Here is a 21,657-nt window from a genome sequence, read left to right on the forward strand (position 1 = left end):
GACAGTGCAAAATAGTGGGAGTGATTCTTAAGTTGTTTAGACCATGGTCCTATCCTAACTGGAATACGGCATTCAGTTTTGGACACCGGGCTTCAGGAAGGATATATTCTGATGTTCGGGGGATCCAGATGTTCTGGTGCATGAGTCACAAGAAGCTAATCTGCAGGTACATCACGTAATCAAGAAAGCTAACGGAGAATTATCATTTCTGATGAGGGGAATAGAAGAAAAGAAAGAATGATTTCTTCAGTTATACAGGGCATTGCTGAGCCCACTCCAATACTGTGCAGCTTTGGTCTCCTCATTAGAGTAAATATGTTGGAAGCAGTTCAGAGGAGGTTCACTTGATTGATATCTGGAATAAACCAGTTGTCTTATGAAGAAAAGCTGGACAAGCTGGACTTGTTTCCACTGGAGTTTAGAAGAGTGAGGGTTGACTTGATTGAAGTGCATCAGATCCTGAACAGGTATTGACAAGCTAGACGTGGAAAGGATGTTTCCTCTTGTGGGTACATCAGACAGTACAGCAGGAGTGGAGGCGGCCTGCTACAATTCCCATCGTGACCTGGGTCCTCGTCTTCTGGGGCGGCCGTCCTGGATGGGCCCGGCTGCTGCTTGGGTGTCCCAGGTGGCGTGGTGCTACCCTGATTTGCACGCTGCCCACCTGATCCGCTAGGGACAGGAGGGGGGAATCCGAAGTGCTGCGGTATTCCGGCACCTCCCTGTGGGAGTCACCGACACGGGCCCCAACACCTCGTTCTCCCTCGGGGCGCCCAGTGGCCCCTGGGCAACTCTACGGGGCGATGGTGTGAGCGGAGTTATCCCCTGAGGCTCCTACGCCACCTGGCGCTGCCTGTCCTGGAGTCCTGGTCTCGACCAGAGCCTGCATGCTCGCTGCCATGGAGGACAGAGGGTGGACCATCTCTGCCTGGGACTGTGCCACATCACACTGTGACCTTCTGGGTCTGTGACACATCAGCCAGTGGCTGCGCCATTTCCCGCTATGTCTGCGCCATGTCGGCCAACACCTGGACAATGTCACTGACGCTCTCAGCCATGGCCTGCTGTGACTGGGCCACGCTCAGAAGCGCCACTGCACTTTCCAGGTGGATCTGACACATGGCTTCCAAACAAACATGTCAGACTTGAACCTGGTGTTGTAAGACTTCATACTTGGGGGGAGGTGGGGGAGTTGACACACGTGTGTCATGGGGAACGACAACCCAGCAGGGTCTCACTTCCTCGCCCTCGGCCGATCTCCACCCCGGTGACGTCCCTTTCCTCTGGGTCACTGACCATGTCCAGGGCCCTCTGCTCAGCCATGGTGAGGGGCCGCAGCCCCCCTCCAGTTTTCTCCTGTTCCCGGCGGTTATGCGCGGCCTTCTCCTGGGAGGTGGTGGGAGGGAGGGTGCGGGGGTGGGGGGGGGGGGGTGCAGAAACAGGAAACAACAGTGTTAGACAGTCCGACGTATACAGCCCAGCAGGTGGGCAGCTGGTGACCTCAGTGGTCAGGGCACCCGGCCATGGCGGCCGGAATGGGTGCCGGCATGTGGTGCAGGTGGGGTTTCGGCCGCCCTCCGGGTGGGAGGGGGGGTTATGGGTGTGTGGGATGGGAGTTGGTGCCAGGGGCACAGCGCTGCCCACTCACCCTGGCCGCCCTGAGGAGGTCATGCAGTTTCTTCCTGCATGGTTGGCCAGACCGGATGGTGTTGCTAGTGGTGCCCACGTCCTCTGCCACCTAAACCCAGGCACGGCGAATGCCAGCGGCTGGCAGTCTCCTTCACAGGCCGGTGTACAGGGTGGCCTGCCTCTCGTCCACTGCGTCCAGGGGGGGTCTCGTGTTCGGCGTCTGTCAATCTTGGCACTGCATGACTTGCTGACATCTTGTTGGCTGGGATTGTGTGGGTGGGGAGTGAAGTGTGTCTATGCGGCTACAGCTAGTCAGCCTCCTGAGTGTCAATTGCGAAACCGGTGAATCTCGCATCATTTCTCATTGGAATCGATTGTGTTTCACGTGGCACCGGTGCTAGCTCCTTAACAGTCACTGAATCGGTCCACGTGCGACATCAGTTTGCTGTCGTGGATCTCCATGAATCCTGCCCCGGCCCACAACAGGACTTAGAGTAGTTCCCAAGTAACTTTGTCTGTATATATTTATTTCTATTAGGTATCCTTCCACGTGTTTGCAAATAAAACATTGTGCTAACTAAACGCATTCTGAGTGCATCCTTATGAACGGTGACAAAACAGCAGCAACTGAGAGGCTGGTCAATCTCTTGAGCATTTTAGAGCTGATTAGATGCTGAGTGCGGGTGGAGGGGGGTAAGGAGGTGGGAGGGTGAGGTGTGGAGGCTGGGGGTGAGGGGACAGGGTGTGTTTGTAGGAGGTGGGTTGGGTGAGGTGGGTTAAAGAGGGCTAGGGCAGTCATCAACATCAGTGTTACCAGCTGCACAGTGGAATATTTTCCTGTCAAAGTAATAATATTGCATGATGCTGTGGAAGTAAAATTTGTATTCTCTGGTTTGTTCAATAATCGCAGTGAGATCACCAGTAAGGTGCTGCAAACTGACACTGCATTATATTCTTCATTTATTTTCTTTGTTGAGATGTGGGCATTGCTGGCTGGGCCAGCATTTGCTGCCCTTGAGCCGAGTGGCTTGCTGGGCCATTTCCGAGGGCAGTTAATGGTGAACCAGATTGCTGTGGGTTTGAAGTCACACGTAGGCCATGCTGGGTAAGGACAGCAGATTCCCATCCCATCGGTGAACCGGGTGGGGTTTTACAACAACCGATGGTAGTTTTCATGGTCACCATTGCAGAGACTGCCTTTACAGATGTATTAATTGAATTCAAATTCCACCAGCCACCATGAAGGGATTTTAACCCATGTCCCAGAGTATTTGACTGGGCCTCTGGATTATTAGTTCGGTGATGCTACCACTGACCCACCAACTCCCACAGAATGACCCACGCTGCATATATATCAGACAATAGTTGTAAACAGCTGCCAACATTATCACTTTACAAGGGCTTTTCTGAGATTGGTGAACTGATAAGGGGAGGGTTGAAGGAGTTGAGGGGAATGGGGGGTGGGGGGTGGGGGGGGGGGGGGGTGGTGGCAGGGGCAGGTGGAGGAGATAGTGACCAACCAAGTGTCATAAAAAAACCAAATTTTATATTTCCAAGATCACTGCTACCCAGGTGAGGGAGGAAATCCCTGGGGGTTCGTAAGATTTGGCATTTTCATGAAAGAGGTTCATACTAAAGTTTGCGATTGCCATTGGGCACATGCCTGCTAGGGATTTGGCAACCTATTCATTCCCTGGTATCTGCAATGATGGATATGATCTTTCCATTTTACAGATCACTCTCACACTGGCTCTCTAATTCTGTCAGAATTTAAACTTGTTTTTTGAATTTACTGCTCATTAAGACAAGGGGTATTTATTGTGTGAAACGGGACACTCTCCATTACAGACGTCCATTTTCAGAAAAAAACTATTGGGCGGGTTTCTCTGTGCGGATTCCTGGCGCGGCACACCGTCGGGCTTCTCCGTTTCGCCGGTCAATGGGGTTTCCCATTGTGGGGCAGCCCCACGCCGTCACGAAACCCCCAGGCTGCCGGCAAAACGGAGCATCCGACGGTGGAGAATTCAGCCCATTGTATCTTTGTGGCAATGTTATATGAACCGCATGAACCATCCCATGGCTTTTCAACAACAAATTCAGGCTAGAATTTCCTGGCAGTCCTTGCTGACAAGATCTTCCAGTCCTGCCGATGGTGAACCTCAGCCACTGGTTTCCCAACAGTGCGCAGTGGGTGGGGTGCTTAAAACGGGAAACCCCGTTACCCGGTTGACAACAGCAGGATCAGAAGATCCCACTGCCGGCCAGTGGTGGGACGGTTCCCTCTCCCGCGAAACACGGGAGGAGGGAGGGGGGCATGGAACATCCCGGCCAGTCTGGGGATGCACACATTACCTAAGAAGGTCAAAATTCATTGCTTATTCCTAGATGTCCTTGAGAAGATGATAGGGAGCCTTCTTTTTGGACCACTGCAGCTCATGTGATGATGTTACTCCCACAGTTTTGTTAGTTAGGGAAATCCAGGATTTTGATCCAGCGAATATGGAGAACAGCAATGTATTTCCAAGTTGGTTAAGTATGTGTGACTTGGAGGTGATGATTTTCCCATGGCCTTGCCGTTCCAGATAATTGAGGTGATGGGGTTGGGAATTGCCGCTAAATGTGCTTTGCATCTGGGCCTCTACTCACTGGGAACTGAATTGGAACTTTACCACCTGCGAATTGAAGGTGATTTTTCCATCCGTCAGTCCAGCATGGAGTTCTAGCCACCACTTTCCACCCAATGCATGTGATCTCCGTGCACGACATAATTGGTCAGTCTGGGACTGTGACATCACTTCTGCAGCGATGTCGGCCTGTGACATCATTTGCTGTAACAATGGCAGCTGTGACATCAACCTGTGTAACAATGAGCCCAGACGGGAGTCCATTTCCCCAGGTTAACACGCCATGTCTGTGAGTCACAACGATAAGCCCAGCTGGGTGGGCCTTTCAAGTTTCAGTGAAAGATCGAAAGCATGCAATTATTGAAACCTGTCGTCTTTCACCTGGCCTTTTTGGTTTTGTATCGTGGTGTGACTGCCTCTGGGCAAGGGGACTCCGGTAAGTGGGTGAAAAGAAGAGTGGGGTAGGGAGGAAGGGGGAGCTGGAATCACCAATTTGTGACTTTGCAATGGACTTCCTGTTTTTGATTTATTTTCCAGTTGAGGTTAAGGGGTGTCTAAGGGAATAGGACACAGTGCACAGTCGTCAGTATCAAACACTGCAAGTGGTGTTTGCTTTAGACCAAGATGGGCACATTTGCTGTTTATTTCGACCATGCTAAGGTAAAGGTGCACTGGGCTCTGATCAATGGTTCTCCTGTGATGGCAGCTTTTATTTAGAGTTTATCGTCTAGGTCTCACTGTATCTCTCTGGGGCTGAGAATATTGAGAATAGGCTAGGAATGGAAAATTATTTATGGTTTAACAATTAGCGTTAACTGAAGGATTTTGAAAGTTTTAATGAATGGTTGTTGGAGCTCAGAGTTGCCGTCGGATGTGTTTTACTGGGATCTTGACTCATTCTGAATTTTATAGTAATTGAGGTTTTCTTGCTTTGTATTGGACCTTGTTGGCAGCCTGGGTTTATACTTTGCTTCACTGCCTCCACATGGGAACCACACACACAAATTCTCCATTGACCAAAAAGCCTCCGAAAATTCCCAAATTGACAACTCAACCGGATTGACTTAGCATGAAGGCAAGTTTGCAGAACCATAAATTATGGATGCAATGTCAAGAGCTATGTGGCTATTAAATAATTTAGCTACCAGAGCAGGTCAAAGTCTAGGAATCATGCGGCGAGTAACTCACCTCCAGACTCCCAAAGCCTGTCCACCATCTCCAAGGCACAAGTCAGGAGTGTGATGGAATACTCTCCACTTGCCTGGACGAGTGCAGCTCCAAACAGCACTCTAAAACCTTGACACCATTCAGGACAAAGCAGCCCACTTGATTGCACCCCCTTCCACAAACATTCAAACCCTCCACCACCGACGAACAGTAGCAGCCGTGTGTACCATCTACAAGATGCACTGCAGAAACTCACCAAGGCTTCTTAGGCAGCACCTTCCAAACCCATGACCATTACCATCTACCTGGGATACCTGGGAACCCCACCACCTGGGCTCCCCTCCAAATCACTCACCATCCTGACTTGGATGCACATCGCCGTTTCTTCACTGTCACTGAGTCTAAATCCTGGAATTCTCTCCCTAACAGCACTTTGGGTGTACCTACACCTCAGGGACTGTAATGATTCGAGAAGGTAGCTTACCACTTGCTGTAGGTCAATTAGGGATGGATAATAAATGTTGGCTGAGTAAGTGACGCCCACATCCCGTAAATGAATAACAAATATTTACATGCATCCCAAACTTTGTACCACATGGGTGAGATAAAGAGTGAAGATCACAAGATATAGGAGCAGAATTAGGCCATTCATCCCATCGAGTCTGCTTCGCCATTTGATCATCAAACGCCCTCTTCACTGGCCCATCCAACACTCCGACAGGAACATTATAAAACACAAAATGGCACCGAGTCATGTGCGGAGATAATAGTCTCATGACCAAAAGCCTGGTCAAAGAGGTATGTTTGAGGAGTGTCTTAAAGGAGGAGAGGGAGAGGTGCAGGGAGGGAATTCCGGAACTTGGGGCCGAGGCAACTGAAGGCACGGCCACCAATGGTGGGGCAAAAAAGGCCAGAATTAGAGGAGTACAGATATCTCAGAGGGCTGTGGGGCAGGAAGAGATTACAGAGATAGGGAAGAGGCAAGGACATGGAGGGATTTGAATACAGGGATGAGAATTTTAAAGTTAACATATTGCTTGACCAGGAGCCAATGTAGGTCAGCCAGCACAGGATGCGATCTGGGAACGGATCTTGTTGCAGGTGGCACAGGCAGCTGTGTTTTCAGACAATGTTGCCTAGGGGTTGCATGTAGATGATAATAGGAATTGGGAGTCAGTCAGAGGTAATGGTGTGGGACCTGGAAGAGAAGCCTTTGCAAGTGATGCTCTGGCGACTATTAGATTAGTATTAACTCAGGCGCAAACAATGCCATCCAGCTGAACGACAGCGAAGAGGCATTGGAGGAGATTGTTGTGGTCAAATATCTCAAAGGCCTCGGACAGGCCAGCAAAGCTGAGGGGGATAAGTTTAGCTTTGTCACAGTCACATAGAATGTAATCTGTGACTTTCATAAAAACGCGATCAGTATTGTGCCAGGGAAAGAAACTTGATTGAAGGGATTCAAACAGGGAGTTCTGGGAAAGATGGGAAAAGATTTGCGAGGTGGCAACATTTTCAAAGACTTTGGACAGGAAAGGGAGGTTGGAGACCATAAGACCATAAGACATAGGAGCAGAATTAGACCACTTGGCCCAACAAGTCTGCTCCGCCACTCAATCATGGCTGATATTTTTCTCATCCCCCATTCTCCTGCCTTCTCCCCATAACCCCTGATCCCCATATTAATCAAGAACCTATCCATCTCTGTCTGAAAGACACTTGGTGATTTGACCTCCACAGCCTTCTGCGGCAAAGAGTTCCACAAATTCACCACCCTCTGGCTGAAGAAATTCCTCCTCATCTCTGTCTTAGAGGACCGTCCCTTTAGTCTGAAGCTTTGCCCTCAGTTTCTAGTTTTTCCTACTAGTGGCAACATCCTCCTCACAGTCACTCCATCCAGGCCTCGCAGTATCCTGTATGTTTCAATAAGATCTCCCCTCATCCACCTAAACTCCAACAGTTCAAACCCAAAGTCCTCACCAATTCCTCGTACAACAAGCTCTTCATTCCAGGGATCAGTCTTGTGAACCTCCTCTGGACCCTTTCCAAGGCCAGCACATCCTTCCTTAGATATGGGGCCCAAAACTACTCACAGTACTCCAAATGGGGTCTGACCAGAGCCTTATACAGCCTCAGAAGTACACCCCTGCTCTTGTATTCTCGCCTCGTCGACATGGAATGTTAACACTGAATTTGCCTTCCTCACTGCCGACTGAACCTGCAAGTTAACCTTAAGAGAATCCTGAACTAGGGCTCCTAAGTCCGTTTGTGCTTCTGATTTCCTAAGCCTTTTCCCATTTAGAAAGTAGTCTATGCCTCCATTCTTCCAACTAAAGTGCATAACCTCACACTTTTCCACATTACAGTCATTTGCAAGGATAGTGCGGACAAGGTTTTTTTTTGAAGAGAAGGCTAATGATGGCCAACTAAAGGAGAGAGGGGTAACAACTGATGAGAGAGAACTTGTATCAACTAGCATGGGGGCCAGGAATGGAAGCTGGGTGATCAGCAGTTTAGTGGGAAGAGGATCAAGGGAGCAGGAGATGGGTCTCATGGACAAGATGTGGCCAGAGAGGGTATGTGGGAAGATAGGTAAGAAACTAGAGAAAGATGTGTTATATCAGAGTAAACCTTCTCCACACTGTCCCATCAAACACTCCCAGAGTAGATATTTCAATGTTAGATTACGACTACAGCTCGGGCAGAGTAAAGCAACTAAACTGAGACCGCCCTTTCTCAGGGATTGTTCTGCTGTCAGTCTGTATGGACTGTCAGAATTAACAGGCCTGTGCCTGTCCCATTGTACTAACCCATTCCCTCATCAGAGAGTCGGCTTAAACCTTCTTACTGGGTCAGACATGAAGCCACATTTCAGTAGTAAAATTATAGTCTCTTAGCTCCAGATAGATCACTTAGTCTGTCTTTGAAAAATAATCTAGGGGAGCAGGGTCATTCTGAGACTTTCGGAGGTTGTCGTCTCTGCCCATTTGTGGTCCCACTCACGGGTAAGAGTCCCGTGCTCAGGGTTACAAACCTTGGTCTATGGTGGAACCAATAGATTTTCTGTGTTGATGGTGGAAGAGCGAGAATTACAAGACACAATGGCTGCTTCCAGATAGATGATCCTTTGGAAAGAGGATTTGTATCTCCTTTCATGAGAAGGGCAATGGGGGAAATGTATTCTGTTCCCGAGACATATTGTTTGTTGAAATTGGAAATGGGAGGCTCCTTCGAGTAACTGAAGAGCAAAGCTCAGGACCGTGAGGCATTGGGGTTTAAATCAAATAAAAATTCTGATTCTTTACCAGGAGCAGATGCTTCTTAAGGGAGCAACTATCTTTAACGTGAGGATTTGTACCAGTTTAACTCAATCCTAGAGCTACATATGGATAAGTAACTGTGAGTTATTGTTTGTTCAGACCTTGATGGCTTGCTGTTAGGGTTATGGTTCTAGAGGGATGCCTTCGATAGGAGAGTTAAAGTATCATAAAATTAAAGAATCATGCAGCACGAAGGAGGATACTTGACCCATTGTGTTTGAAAGAGCTGTCCATTTGGTCCCACTCCTCATCTCTTCGACAATAGCATTTCAAATTTCTCCTTGCCAAATATATATATACTTTTGAAGGTCACGACTCAATCTGCTTTCACCGCCTTTTCAGAACCGCTTACTCTGAAAGAAAAATTCTCCTCGTCTACCCCACTGGACTTTTCACCAATTATCTTTAATCTTTGTCCTCTGGTTGTGACCCTTCTGATAGTGCAAGCAATGCTTTCCTATTAACACGATTAAAACGCCTCAAAAATTTGAACATCTCTATTCAATCTCCCCTTCACCTTCTCTGACCTTAAGAGAACTGTCCCAGTCTCTTTTGTCTCTCCATATAACTGAAGGCCCTCATCCCTGGGAGCATTCGAGTAGGCCTCCTCTACACCTTCTCGAAAGACTTGACAACCTTCCTGAAACAACCCAACAAAGCAAAACAACAAAAAAGCCCTGACCCCTCCTCCACCCCCCAACATCCCAATAACACCCGATAAAAGGACCACCACTCCAACAACACCCTATCCTCCTCCAACATCCTCCCATACATTGCTGAGATGACCCCCCCCCCCCCCCGCCCCCTCCACTCCCCTCCAGCCCCAACATGCCCTGCAACAACGAGGAAGATGGCGCCACCGGAAAAGTTGGAAAAACCATCTTTGCAAAGTTCCGTACCTGCGTATACCTAAAGGCCTCCCCTGCGGAATCCCAACTTTCTCCATTAACTCCTCCAAACCTGCGAAACGCCCTTCTTGAAATAAGTCCTTCATCTCCCTCACCACCCCCCATTCCTCCCATCCCTGAAACCTAGCATCCAACCTCACCGGCTCAAACCCATGATTCCCTCAGATCGGCATCAACATCGACCCTGCCCCTAACCTAAACTGCTGCTGAGATTGCCTCCATATCTTTAACGTGACCACCACGACCGGACTCACTGAATATTTCCCTGGGGCGAATGGGAGCGGCCCCAAATCCCGACCCTTTACAACAGCCTGCCTCCACCTTCACCCACAAAGCCTCCGGCTCCTTTACCCAACCCCTCACCTTCTCAGCGTTCACCGCCCAATAATAATACAACAGGTTTGTAAGGGCCAGACCCCCTGACTGCCGCCCTCTCTGGAGCACCGTCTTCCTAATCATTACCACCTGACCTGCCCAAACAAACGACAAAATCAACCGTTCCATCCCTATGAAAATGTTTTCGGCAAAAAGACCGGGAGGCACTGAAATAAGAATAAAACCCGTGGCAAAATATTCATCTTTACCGCCTGCACCTGGGATGCCAAAAAGGAAAGGCTGTGTCACCTCAGTCAATCCTCCTTGACCCGGCCCACCAAGCTCGTGAAATTCAATGTACAAAGCCGGGCCCAGTCGCGAGCCACCAGTACTCCCAGGTACCTAAAGTGGGTAGTCACCACCCGAAATAGTAACCCCCCCAAACCGGCTCCTGCTGAAACAAAAGATACCAGAAAACATTCACTCTTTTCCAGATTCAGCTTGTAACCTGAAAAAGCCCCGAATCTCCTGAGCAGCCCCATTATATCCCCCACCGTGGAACCCGAGTTAAAGATGTACAACAACAAATCAGCATCATACAAAGGCACCGTATGCTGCACACACCCCCCTCCCACTCGCCCCCTCACTATCCCCTTCCACTTATCCGAGCACCTCCGCATAATGGCCAAGGGCTCTATCATTAGTGCAAACAAGATCTATTTAACAGTTTGACCCACGGCACAAACTTGGGCCCAATCCCAAACCTCTCCAACACCGCAAACAAATAGCTCCACTCTACATGGTCAAGTGCCTTCTCTGTGTCCAGCGCCGCCACCACCTCCAGCTCCCTCCCCTGTGACCGGGAGAGCACCACATTTAACAAATGCTTCACTTTCGAAGACAACTGCCTGCACCCTTTACGAATATCGTCTGATCTTCCCCAATCACTTGTGGAAGACACTCTTCCATCCTAAGCACCAACACCTTGGCTAGGATCTCGGCATCCATATTTAGCAAAGATATTGGGTAATACGACCCACACCCTACCGGGTCCTTACCTTCTTTAAGAACAACAAGATGGATTCCTATCCCAGCATCTCCGGGAATACCCCCTTAGCTACAGCATTTCCGAACATTTCCACCAACAGTGGCACCAGCCTATCCAGAAACCGCTTATAAAACTGCACCGGGAACCCATCCAGCCCCGGGGCCGTGCGAGTTTGTATCTTCCCTATCGTTGCCCGAACCTCCTCTATCCCAACCGGCTCTTCCAACGCTGCCCCCTCCTCCTCTCCTACTCAAGGACACTCCAACACCCACAGAAAATCCCTCAAAACCGACTCGTCCCTGGGGTTCTGACCGGTGCGAACTTTAATAAAACTCCTGAAATGTCTTGTTCGCCTGCTCCGGTGCCACCACCAATCTCGCTGCCGCATCCTCACTTGAGCAATTTCTCGTGCAGCCGCCTGCCATGGATCTGGCCCAGCAGCAAGCAATGGCCTTCTTCCCATCGTCATACACTATCCCCTGGCAGTGCAGCATCTCTGACCATGCAGGAACTCTGACAGTGCAGTATCTCTGACAGTGCAGCAGCTCTGACAGTGCAACATCTCTGACAGTGCAGCATCTCTGACCGTGCAGGAACTCTGACAGTGCAGCATCTCTGACAGTGCAGGAACTCTGACAGTGCAGCATCTCTAACAGTGCAGCAGCTCTGACAGTGCAGCATCTCTGATAGTGCAGCATCTCTGACCGTGCAGGAACTCTGACAGTGCAGCATCTCTGACAGTGCAGGAACTCTGACAGTGCAGCATCTCTGACAGTGCAGCAGCTCTGACAGTGCAGCATCTCTGACCGTGCAGGAACTCTGACAGTGCAGCATCTCTGACAGTGCAGGAACTCTGACAGTGCAGCATCTCTGATAGTGCAGCATCTCTGATAGTGCAGCATCTCTGACAGTGCAGCAGCACTGACAGTGCAACATCTCTGATAGTGCAGCATCTCTGACAGTGCAGTATCTCTGACAGTGCAGCATCTCTGACCGTGCAGCATCTCCGACAGTGCAGCAGCTCTGACAGTGCAGCATCTCTGACAGTGCAGCATCTCTGACAGTGCAACATCTCTGACAGTGCAGCATCTCTGACAGTGCAGTATCTCTGACAGTGCAGCATCTCTGACAGTGCAACATCTCTGACAGTGCAGCATCTCTGACAGTGCAGTATCTCTGACAGTGCAACATCTCTGACAGTGCAGTAACTCTGACAGTGCAGTATCTCTGACAGTGCAGCATCTCTGACAGTGCAGTAACTCTGACAGTGCAGTATCTCTGACAGTGCAGCATCTCTGACAGTGCAGTAACTCTGACAGTGCAGTATCGCTGACAGTGCAGTATCTCTGACAGTGCAGCAGCTCTGACAGTGCAGCACCTCTGACAGTGCAGTATCTCTGACAGTGCAGCATCTCAGACAGTGCAGCATCTCCGACACTGCAGCAGCTCTGACAGTGCAGCAGCTCTGACAGTGCAGCACCTCTGACAGTGCAGTATCTCTGACAGTGCAGCAGCTCTGACAGTGCAGCACCTCTGACAGTGCAGTATCTCTGACAGTGCAGCATCTCAGACAGTGCAGCATTTCCGACAGTGCAGCAGCTGTGACAGTGCAGCATCTCTGACAGTGCAGTATCTCTGACAGTGCAGCAGCTCTGACAGTGCAGCAGCTCTGACAGTGCAGCACCTCTGACAGTGCAGTATCTCTGACAGTGCAGCATCTCAGACAGTGCAGCATCTCCGACACTGCAGCATCTCTGACAGTGCAGCATCTCTGACAGTGCAGTATCTCTGACAGTGCAGTATCTCTGACAATGCAGTATCTCTGAAAGTGCAGCATCTCTGACAGTGCAGTATCTCTGACAGTGCAGTATCTCTGACAGTGCAGTATCTCTGACAGTGCAGCATCTCCGACAGTGCAGTATCTCTGACACTGCAGCATCTCTGACAGTGCAGTATCTCTGACAGTGCAGCCTCTCTGACAGTGCAGTATCTCTGACAGTGCAGCATCTCTGACAGTGCAGTATCTCTGAAAGTGCAGCATCTCTGACAGTGCAGTATCTCTGACAGTGCAGTATCTCTGACAGTGCAGTATCTCTGACAGTGCAGCATCTCCGACAGTGCAGTATCTCTGACACTGCAGCATCTCTGACAGTGCAGCATCTCTGACAGTGCAGTATCTCTGAAAGTGCAGCATCTCTGACAGTGCAGTATCTCTGACAGTGCAGCATCTCTGACAGTGCAGTATCTCTGAAAGTGCAGCACCTCTGACAGTGCAGCATCTCCGACAGTGCAGTATCTCTGACACTGCAGCATCTCTGACAGTGCAGCATCTCTGACAGTGCAGTATCTCTGACAGTGCAGTATCTCTGACAGTGCAGTATCTCTGACACTGCAGCATCTCCGACAGTGCAGTATCTCTGACAGTGCAGTATCTCTGACACTGCAGCATCTCTGACAGTGCAGCATCTCTGACAGTGTAGTATCTCTGACACTGCAGTATCTCTGAAAGTGCAGTATCTCTGACAGTGCAGTATCTCTGACAGTGCAGCATCTCCGACAGTGCAGTAACTCTGACAGTGCAGCATCTCTGACAGTGCAGCACCTCTGACAGTGCAGCATCTCTGACAGTGCAGCAGCTCTGACAGTGCAGCACCTCTGACAGTGCAGTGTCTCTGACAGTGCAGCAGCTCTGACAGTGCAGCATCTCTGACAGTGCAGCATAACTGACAGAGTAGCATCTTGACAGTACAGCATCTCTGACAGTGCAGCACCTCTGACAGTGCAGCATCTCTGACAGTGCAGCATCTCTGACAGTGCAGCATCTCTGACAGTGCAGCATCTCTGAAAGTGTAGCATCTCTGACAGTGCAGCATCTCTGAAAGTGTAGCATCTCTGACAGTGCAGTGTCTCTGACAGTGCAGTATCTCTGAAAGTGTAGCATCACTGACAGTGCAGCATCTCTGACAGTGCAGCACCTCTGACAGTGCAGCATCTCTGAAAGTGTAGCATCTCTGACAGTGCAGTATCTCTGATAGTGCAGTATCTCTGACAGTGCAGCATCTCCGACAGTGCAGCATCTCCGACAGTGCAGTATCTCTGACAGTGCAGCATCTCTGACAGTGCAGCATCTCTGACAGTGCAGCATCTCTGACAGTGCAACATCTCTGATAGTGCAGTATCTCTGACAGTGCAGCATCTCTGACAGTGCAGCATCTCTGACAATGCAGCAGCTCTCGCAGTGCAGCATCTCTGACAGTGCAGCACCTATGTCAGTGCAGTACGTCTGACTGCAGTATCTCTGACAGTGCAGCATCTCTGACAGTGCAGCAGCTCTTACAGTGTAGCATCTTGACAGTGCAGAATCTCTGACAGTGCAGTACCTCTGACAGTGCAGTATCTCTGACAGTGCAGCATCTCTGACAGAGCAGTACCTCTGACAGTGCAGCATCTCTGACAGTGCAGCATCTCTGACAGTGCAGTACCTCTGACAGTGCAGTATCTCTGACAGTGCAACATCTCTGACAGTGCAGCATCTCTGACAGTGCACTATCTCTGACAGTGCAGCATCTCTGACAGTGCAGTAACTCTGACAGTGCAGTATCTCTGACAGTGCAGCATCTCTGACAGTGGAGTAACTCTGACAGTGCAGTATCTCTGACAGTGCAGTATCTCTGACAGTGCAGCATCTCTGACAGTGCAACATCTCTGACAGTGCAGTAACTCTGAAAATGCAGCATCTCTGACAGTGCAGTATCTCTGACAGTGCAGCATCTCTGACAGTGCAGTAACTCTGACAGTGCAGTATCTCTGACAGTGCAGTATCTCTGACAGTGCAGCAGCTCTGACAGTGCAGCAGCTCTGACAGTGCAGCACCTCTGACGGTGCAGTATCTCTGACAGTGCAGCATCTCAGACAGTGCAGCATCTCCGACACTGCAGCAGCTCTGACAGTGCAGCAGCTCTGACAGTGCAGCACCTCTGACCGTGCAGTATCTCTGACAGTGCAGCAGCTCTGACAGTGCAGCACCTCTGACAGTGCAGTATCTCTGACAGTGCAGCATCTCAGACAGTGCAGCATTTCCGACAGTGCAGCAGCTCTGACAGTGCAGCATCTCTGACAGTGCAGTATCTCTGACAGTGCAGCAGCTCTGACAGTGCAGCAGCTCTGACAGTGCAGCACCTCTGACAGTGCAGTATCTCTGACAGTGCAGCATCTCAGACAGTGCAGCAGCTCTGACAGTGCAGCACCTCTGACAGTGCAGTATCTCTGACAGTGCAGCATCTCAGACAGTGCAGCAGCTCTGACAGTGCAGCATCTCTGACAGTGCAGTATCTCTGACCGTGCAGCCTCTCCGACAGTGCAGTATCTCTGAAAGTGCAGCATCTCTGACAGTGCAGTATCTCTGACAGTGCAGTATCTCTGACAGTGCAGTATCTCTGACAGTGCAGCATCTCCGACAGTGCAGTATCTCTGACACTGCAGCATCTCTGACAGTGCAGCACCTCTGACAGTGCAGTATCTCTGAAAGTGCAGCATCTCTGACAGTGCAGTATCTCTGACAGTGCAGCATCTCTGACAGTGCAGCAGCTCTGACAGTGCAGTATCTCTGACAGTGCAGCATCTCTGACAGTGCAGTATCTCTGAAAGTGCAGTATCTCTGAAAGTGCAGCATCTCTGACAGTGCAGCATCTCCGACAGTGCAGTATCTCTGACACTGCAGCATCTCTGACAGTGCAGCATCTCTGACAGTGCAGTATCTCTGACAGTGCAGTATCTCTGACACTGCAGCATCTCCGACAGTGCAGTATCTCTGACAGTGCAGTATCTCTGACACTGCAGCATCTCTGACAGTGCAGCATCTCTGACAGTGTAGTATCTCTGACACTGCAGTATCTCTGAAAGTGCAGTATCTCTGACAGTGCAGTATCTCTGACAGTGCAGCACCTCTGACAGTGCCGCATCTCTGACAGTGCAGCAGCTCTGACAGTGCAACATCTCTGACAGTGCAGTATCTCTGACAGTGCAGCATCTCTGACAGTGCAGCATCTCTGACAGTGCAGCATCTCTGACAGTGAAACATCTCTGACAGTGCAGTATCTCTGACAGTGCATCATCTCTGACAGTGCAGCATCTCTGACAGTGCAGCATTTCTGACAATGCAGCATCCCTGACAGTGCAACATCTCTGACAGTGCAGCATCTCTGACAGTGCAGCATCTCCGACAGTGCAGGACCTCTGACAGTGCAGCACCTCTGACAGTGCAGTATCTCTGACAGTGCAGCATCTCTGACAGTGCAGCATCTCTGACAGTGCAGAATCTCTGACAGTGCAGTACCTCTGACAGTGCAGTATCTCTGACAGTGTAGCAGCTCTGACAGTGCAGTATCTCTGACAGTGCAGCATCTCTGACAGTGCAGCATCTCTGACAATGCAGCAGCTCTCACAGTGCAGCATCTCTGACAGTGCAGCACCTATGTCAGTGCAGTACGTCTGACTGCAGTATCTCAGACAGTGCAGCATCTCCGACAGTGCAGCAGCTCTGACAGTGTAGCATCTTGACAGTGCAGAATCTCTGACAGTGCAGTACCTCTGACAGTGCAGTATCTCTGACAGTGCAGCATCTCTGACAGAGCAGTACATCTGACAGTGCAGCATCTCTGACAGTGCAGCATCTCTGACAGTGCAGTACCTCTGACAGTGCAGTATCTCTGACAGTGCAGCATCTCTGACAGTGCAGTACCTCTGACAGTGCAGCAGCTCTGACAGTGCAGTATCTCCGACAGTGCAGTATCTCTGACAGTGCAGTATCTCGAACAGTGCAGCATCTCTGACAATGCAGCAGCTCTGACAGTGCAGCATCTCTGACAGTGCAGCACCTTTGTCAGTGCAGTACGTCTGACAGTGCAGAATCTCTGACAGTGCAGCATCTCAGACAGTGCAGTATCTCCGACAGTGCAGCAGCTCTGACAGTGCAGGACCTCTGTCAGTGCAGTACCTCTTACAGTGTAGCATCTCTGACAGTGCAGCATCTCCGACAGTGCAGGACCTCTGACAGTGCAGCATCTCTGACCGTGCGGCATCTCCGACAGTGCAGGACCTCTGACAGTGCAGCATCTCTGACAGAGCAGCATCTCCGACAGTGCAGTATCTCTGACAGTGCAGCATCTCTGACAATGCAGCATCTCTGACAGTGCAGTATCTCTGACAGAGCAGCATCTCCGACAGTGCAGCTTCTCTGACAGTGCAGCATCTCCGACAGTGCAGGACCTCTGACAGTGCAGTATCTCTGACAGTGCAGCATCTCTGACAATGCAGCATCTCTGACAGTGCAGTATCTCTGACAGTGCAGTATCTCTGACACTGCAGCATCTCTGACAGTGCAGCATTTCTGACAATGCTATACTTTAACAGTGCAGCATTTCTTACAGTTAAGCATCCCTGACAGTGCTGCATCTCTGACAGTGCAGCACCTCTGACAGTGAAGCATCTCTGAAAGTGCAGTATCTCTGACAGTGCAGCAGTTCTGACAGTGCAGCATCTCTGACAGTGCAGCATCTCTTACAGTGCAGTAACTCTGACAGTGAAGCATCTCTGACAGTGCAGTATCTCCGACAGTGCAGCAGTTCTGACAGTGCAGCATCTCTGACAGTGAAGCATCTCTGACAGTGCAGTAACTCTGACAGTGCAGTATCTCTGACAGTGCAGCATCTTGACAGTGCAGTATCTCTGACAGTGCAACATCTCTGACAGTGCAGCATCTCTGACAGTGCAGCATCTCTGACAATGCAGCAGCTCTCACAGTGCAGCATCTCTGACAGTGCAGCACCTATGTCAGTGCAGTACGTCTGACAGTGCAGTATCTCTGACAGTGCAGCATCTCAGACAGTGCAGCATCTCCGACAGTGCAGCAGCTCTGACAGTGTAGCATCTTGACAGTGCAGCATCTCTGACAGTGCAGTATCTCTGACAGTGCAGCCTCTCTGACAGTGCAGTATCTCTGACAGTGCAGCATCTCTGACAGTGCAGTATCTCTGACACTGCAGCATCTCTGACAGTGCAGAATCTCTGACAGTGCAGTATCTCTGACAGTGCAGTATCTCTGACACTGCAGCATCTCCGACAGTGCAGTATCCCTGACAGTGCAGTATCTCTGACACTGCAGCATCTCTGACAGTGCAGCATCTCTGACACTGCAGTATCTCTGACAGTGCAGCATCTCTGACAGTGCAGCATCTCTGACAGTGCAGCATCTCTGACAGTGCAGCATCTCTGACAGTGCAGTATCTCTGACAGTGCAGTATCTCTGACAGTGCAGGACCTCTGACAGTGCAGTACCTCTGACAGTGTAGCATCTCTGACAGTGCAGCATCTCTGACAGTGCAGGACCTCTGACAGTGCAGCATCTCTGACCGTGCAGCATCTCCGACAGTGTAGCATCTCTGACAGTGCAGCATCTCTGACAGTGCAGGACCTCTGACAGTGCAGCATCTCTGACCGTGCAGCATCTCTGACAGTGCAGTATCTCTGACAGTGCAGTATCTCTGACAGTGCAGGACCTCTGACAGTGCAGCATCTCTGACCGTGTAGCATCTCTGACAGTGCAGCATCTCTGACAGTGCAGCACCTCTGACAGTGTAGCATCTCTGACAGTGCAGCATCTCTGACAGTGCAGGACCTCTGACAGTGCAGCATCTCTGACAGTGCAGCATCTCCGACAGTGCAGCATCTCTGACAGTGCAGCATCTCCGACAGTGCAGTATCTCTGTTCACTGCAGCATCTCTGACAGTGCAGTATCTCTGACAGTGCAGTATCTCTGACAGTGCAGTATCTCTGACAGTGCAGTATCTCTGACACTGCAGCACCTCCGACAGTGCAGTATCTCTGACAGTGCAGTATCTCTGACACTGCCGCATCTCTGACAGTGCAGCATCTCTGACAGTGCAGCATCTCTGACAGTGCAGTATCTCTGACAGTGCATTATCTCTGACAGTGCAGCATCTCTGACAGTGCAGCATCTCCGATAGTGCAGGACCTCTGACAGTGCAGTATCTCTGACACTGCAGCATCTCCGACAGTGCAGTATCTCTGACAGTGCAGTATCTCTGACAGTGCAGTATCTCTGACACTGCAGCATCTCCACAGTGCAGTATCTCTGACAGTGCAGTTTCTCTCACACTGCAGCATCTCTGACAATGCAGTATCTCTGACAGTGCAGTATCTCTGACAGTGCAGGACCTCTGACAGTGCAGCATCTCCGACAGTGCAGGACCTCTGACAGTGCAGCATCTCTGACAGTGCAGCATCTCTGACAATGCAGTGCCTTAACACTGCAGCATTTCTGATAGTGCGGTATCCCTTACAGTGAAGCATCTCTGACAGTGCAGCATCTCTGACAATGCTGTACTTTAACAGTGCAGCATTTCTTACAGTTAAGCATCCCTGACAGTGCTGCATCTCTGACAGTGCAACATCTCTGACAGTGCAGCATCTCTGACAGTGCAGTATCTCTGACAGTGCAGCAGTTCTGACAGTGCAGCATCTCTGACAATGCAGCATCTCTGACAGTGCAGCATCTCTGACATGCAGTAACTCTGACAGTGCAGTATCTCTGACAGTGCAGAAGTTCTGACAGTGTAACATCTCCGACAGTGCAGTAACTCTGACAGTGCAGTATCTCTGACAGTGTAGCAGTTCTGACAGTGCAGCATCTCTGACAGTTCAGCAGTTCTGACAGTGCAGCATCTCTGACAGTGCAGTAACTCTGACAATGCAGCATCTCTGACAGTGCAGCAGTTCTGAAAGTGCAGCATCTCTGACAGTGCAGTAACTCTGACAGTGCAGTATCTCTGACAGTGCAGCAGTTGTGACAGTGCAGCATCTCTGACAATGCAGCATCTCTGACAGTGCAGCATCTCTGACAGTGCAGTAACTCTGACAGTGCAGCAGTTCTGACAGTCCAGCATCTCTGACAGTGCGGCAGTTCTGACAGTGCAACATCTCCGACATTGCAGTAACTCTGACAGTGCAGTATCTCTGACAGTGCAGCAGTTCTGACAGTGCAGCTTCTCTGACAGTGCAGCAGTTCTGACAGTGCAGCATCTCTGACTGCAGCATCTCTGACAGTGCAGCATCTCTGACAGTGCAGTACCTCTGACAGTGCAGGACCTCTGACAGTGCAGTATCTCTGACAGTGCAGGACCTCTGACAGTGCAGCATCTCTGACAGTGCAGCATCTCTGACAGTGCAGTACCTTAACAGTGCAGCATTTCTAACAGTGCAGTATCTCTGACAGTGCAGGACCTCTGACCGTGCAGCACCTCCGACAGTGCAGTACCTCTGACAGTGCAGTATCTCTGACAGTGCAGCAGCTCTGACAGTGCAGTATCTCTGACAGTGCAGTATCTCTGACAGTGCAGCCCCTCTGACAGTGCAGCATCTCTGACAGTGCAGTATCTCTGACAGTGCAGGACCTCTGACAGTGCAGCATCTCTGACAGTGCAGTACCTTAACAGTGCAGCATTTCTAACAGTGCAGTATCTCTGACAGTGCAGAAACCCTGACCGTGCAGCACCTCCGACAGTGCAGTACCTCTGACAGTGCAGTATCTCTGACAGTGCAGCAGCTCTGACAGTGCAGCATCTCTGACAGTGCAGCAGTTCTGACAGTGCAGCTTCTCTGACAGAGCAGCAGTTCTGACAGTGCAGCATCTCTGACAGTGCAGCATCTCTGACAGTGCAGTATCTCTGACAGTGCAGGACCTCTGACAGTGCAGCATCTCTGACAGTGCAGTACCTCTGACAGTGTAGTATCTCTGACAGTGCAGCAGCTCTGACAGTGCAGTATCTCTGACAGTGCAGCAGTTCTTACAGTGCAGCTTCTCTGACAGTGCAGCAGTTCTCACAGTGCAGCATCTCTGACAGTGCAGTAACTCTGACAGTGCAGTATCTCTGACAGTGCAGCAGTTCTGACAGTGCAGCATCTCTGACAATGCAGCATCTCTGACAGTGCAGCATCTCTGACATGCAGTAACTCTGACAGTGCAGTATCTCGGACAATGCAGCAGTTCTGACAGTGCAGCATCTCTGACAGTGCAGAAGTTCTGACAGTGCAACATCTCCGACAGTGCAGTAACTCTGACAGTGCAGTATCTCTGACAGTGTAGCAGTTCTGACAGTGCAGCATCTCTGACAGTGTAGTAACTCTGACAATGCAGCATCTCTGATAGTGCAGCAGTTCTGACAGTGCAGCATCTCTGACAGTGCAGTAACTCTGACAGTGCAGTATCTCTGACAGTGCAGCAGTTGTGACAGTGCAGCATCTCTGACAATGCAGCATCTCTGACAGTGCAGCATCTCTGACAGTGCAGTAACTCTGACAGTGCAGCAGTTCTGACAGTGCAGCATCTCTGACAGTGCGGCAGTTCTGACAGTGCAGCATCTCTGACAGTGCAGCATCTCTGACAGTGCAGTATCTCTGACAGTGCAGGACCCCTGACAGTGCAGCATCTCTGACAGTGCAGCATCTCTGACAGTGCAGTACCTTAACAGTGCAGCATTTCTAACAGTGCAGTATCTCTGACAGTGCAGGACCTCTGACCGTGCAGCACGTCCGACAGTGCAGTACCTCTGACAGTGCAGTATCTCTG

The 21,657-nt window shown here is 50.3% G+C and overlaps 1 protein-coding gene across 2 annotated transcripts in view; it reads left to right on the forward strand.

The window, feature by feature from the left end:
- Positions 1–4,531: 4,531 nt before the first annotated feature.
- LOC140387671 (acrosin-like) overlaps positions 4,532–21,657 on the forward strand; it is a 73,605-nt gene continuing 56,479 nt past the window's right edge. Inside the window, exon 1 of one of the 2 annotated variants that reach the window (XM_072470864.1) lies at positions 4,532–4,689. In XM_072470864.1, coding sequence (XP_072326965.1) covers positions 4,605–4,689 — 85 coding nt within the window. In that variant the 5' untranslated portion in view covers positions 4,532–4,604. The remainder of the gene's footprint in view (positions 4,690–21,657) is intronic. The other variant, XM_072470863.1, reaches the window with a different exon arrangement.

The sequence above is a fragment of the Scyliorhinus torazame genome, chromosome 13, assembly GCF_047496885.1.
Source record: "Scyliorhinus torazame isolate Kashiwa2021f chromosome 13, sScyTor2.1, whole genome shotgun sequence".
Lineage (NCBI taxonomy): Eukaryota > Metazoa > Chordata > Chondrichthyes > Carcharhiniformes > Scyliorhinidae > Scyliorhinus > Scyliorhinus torazame.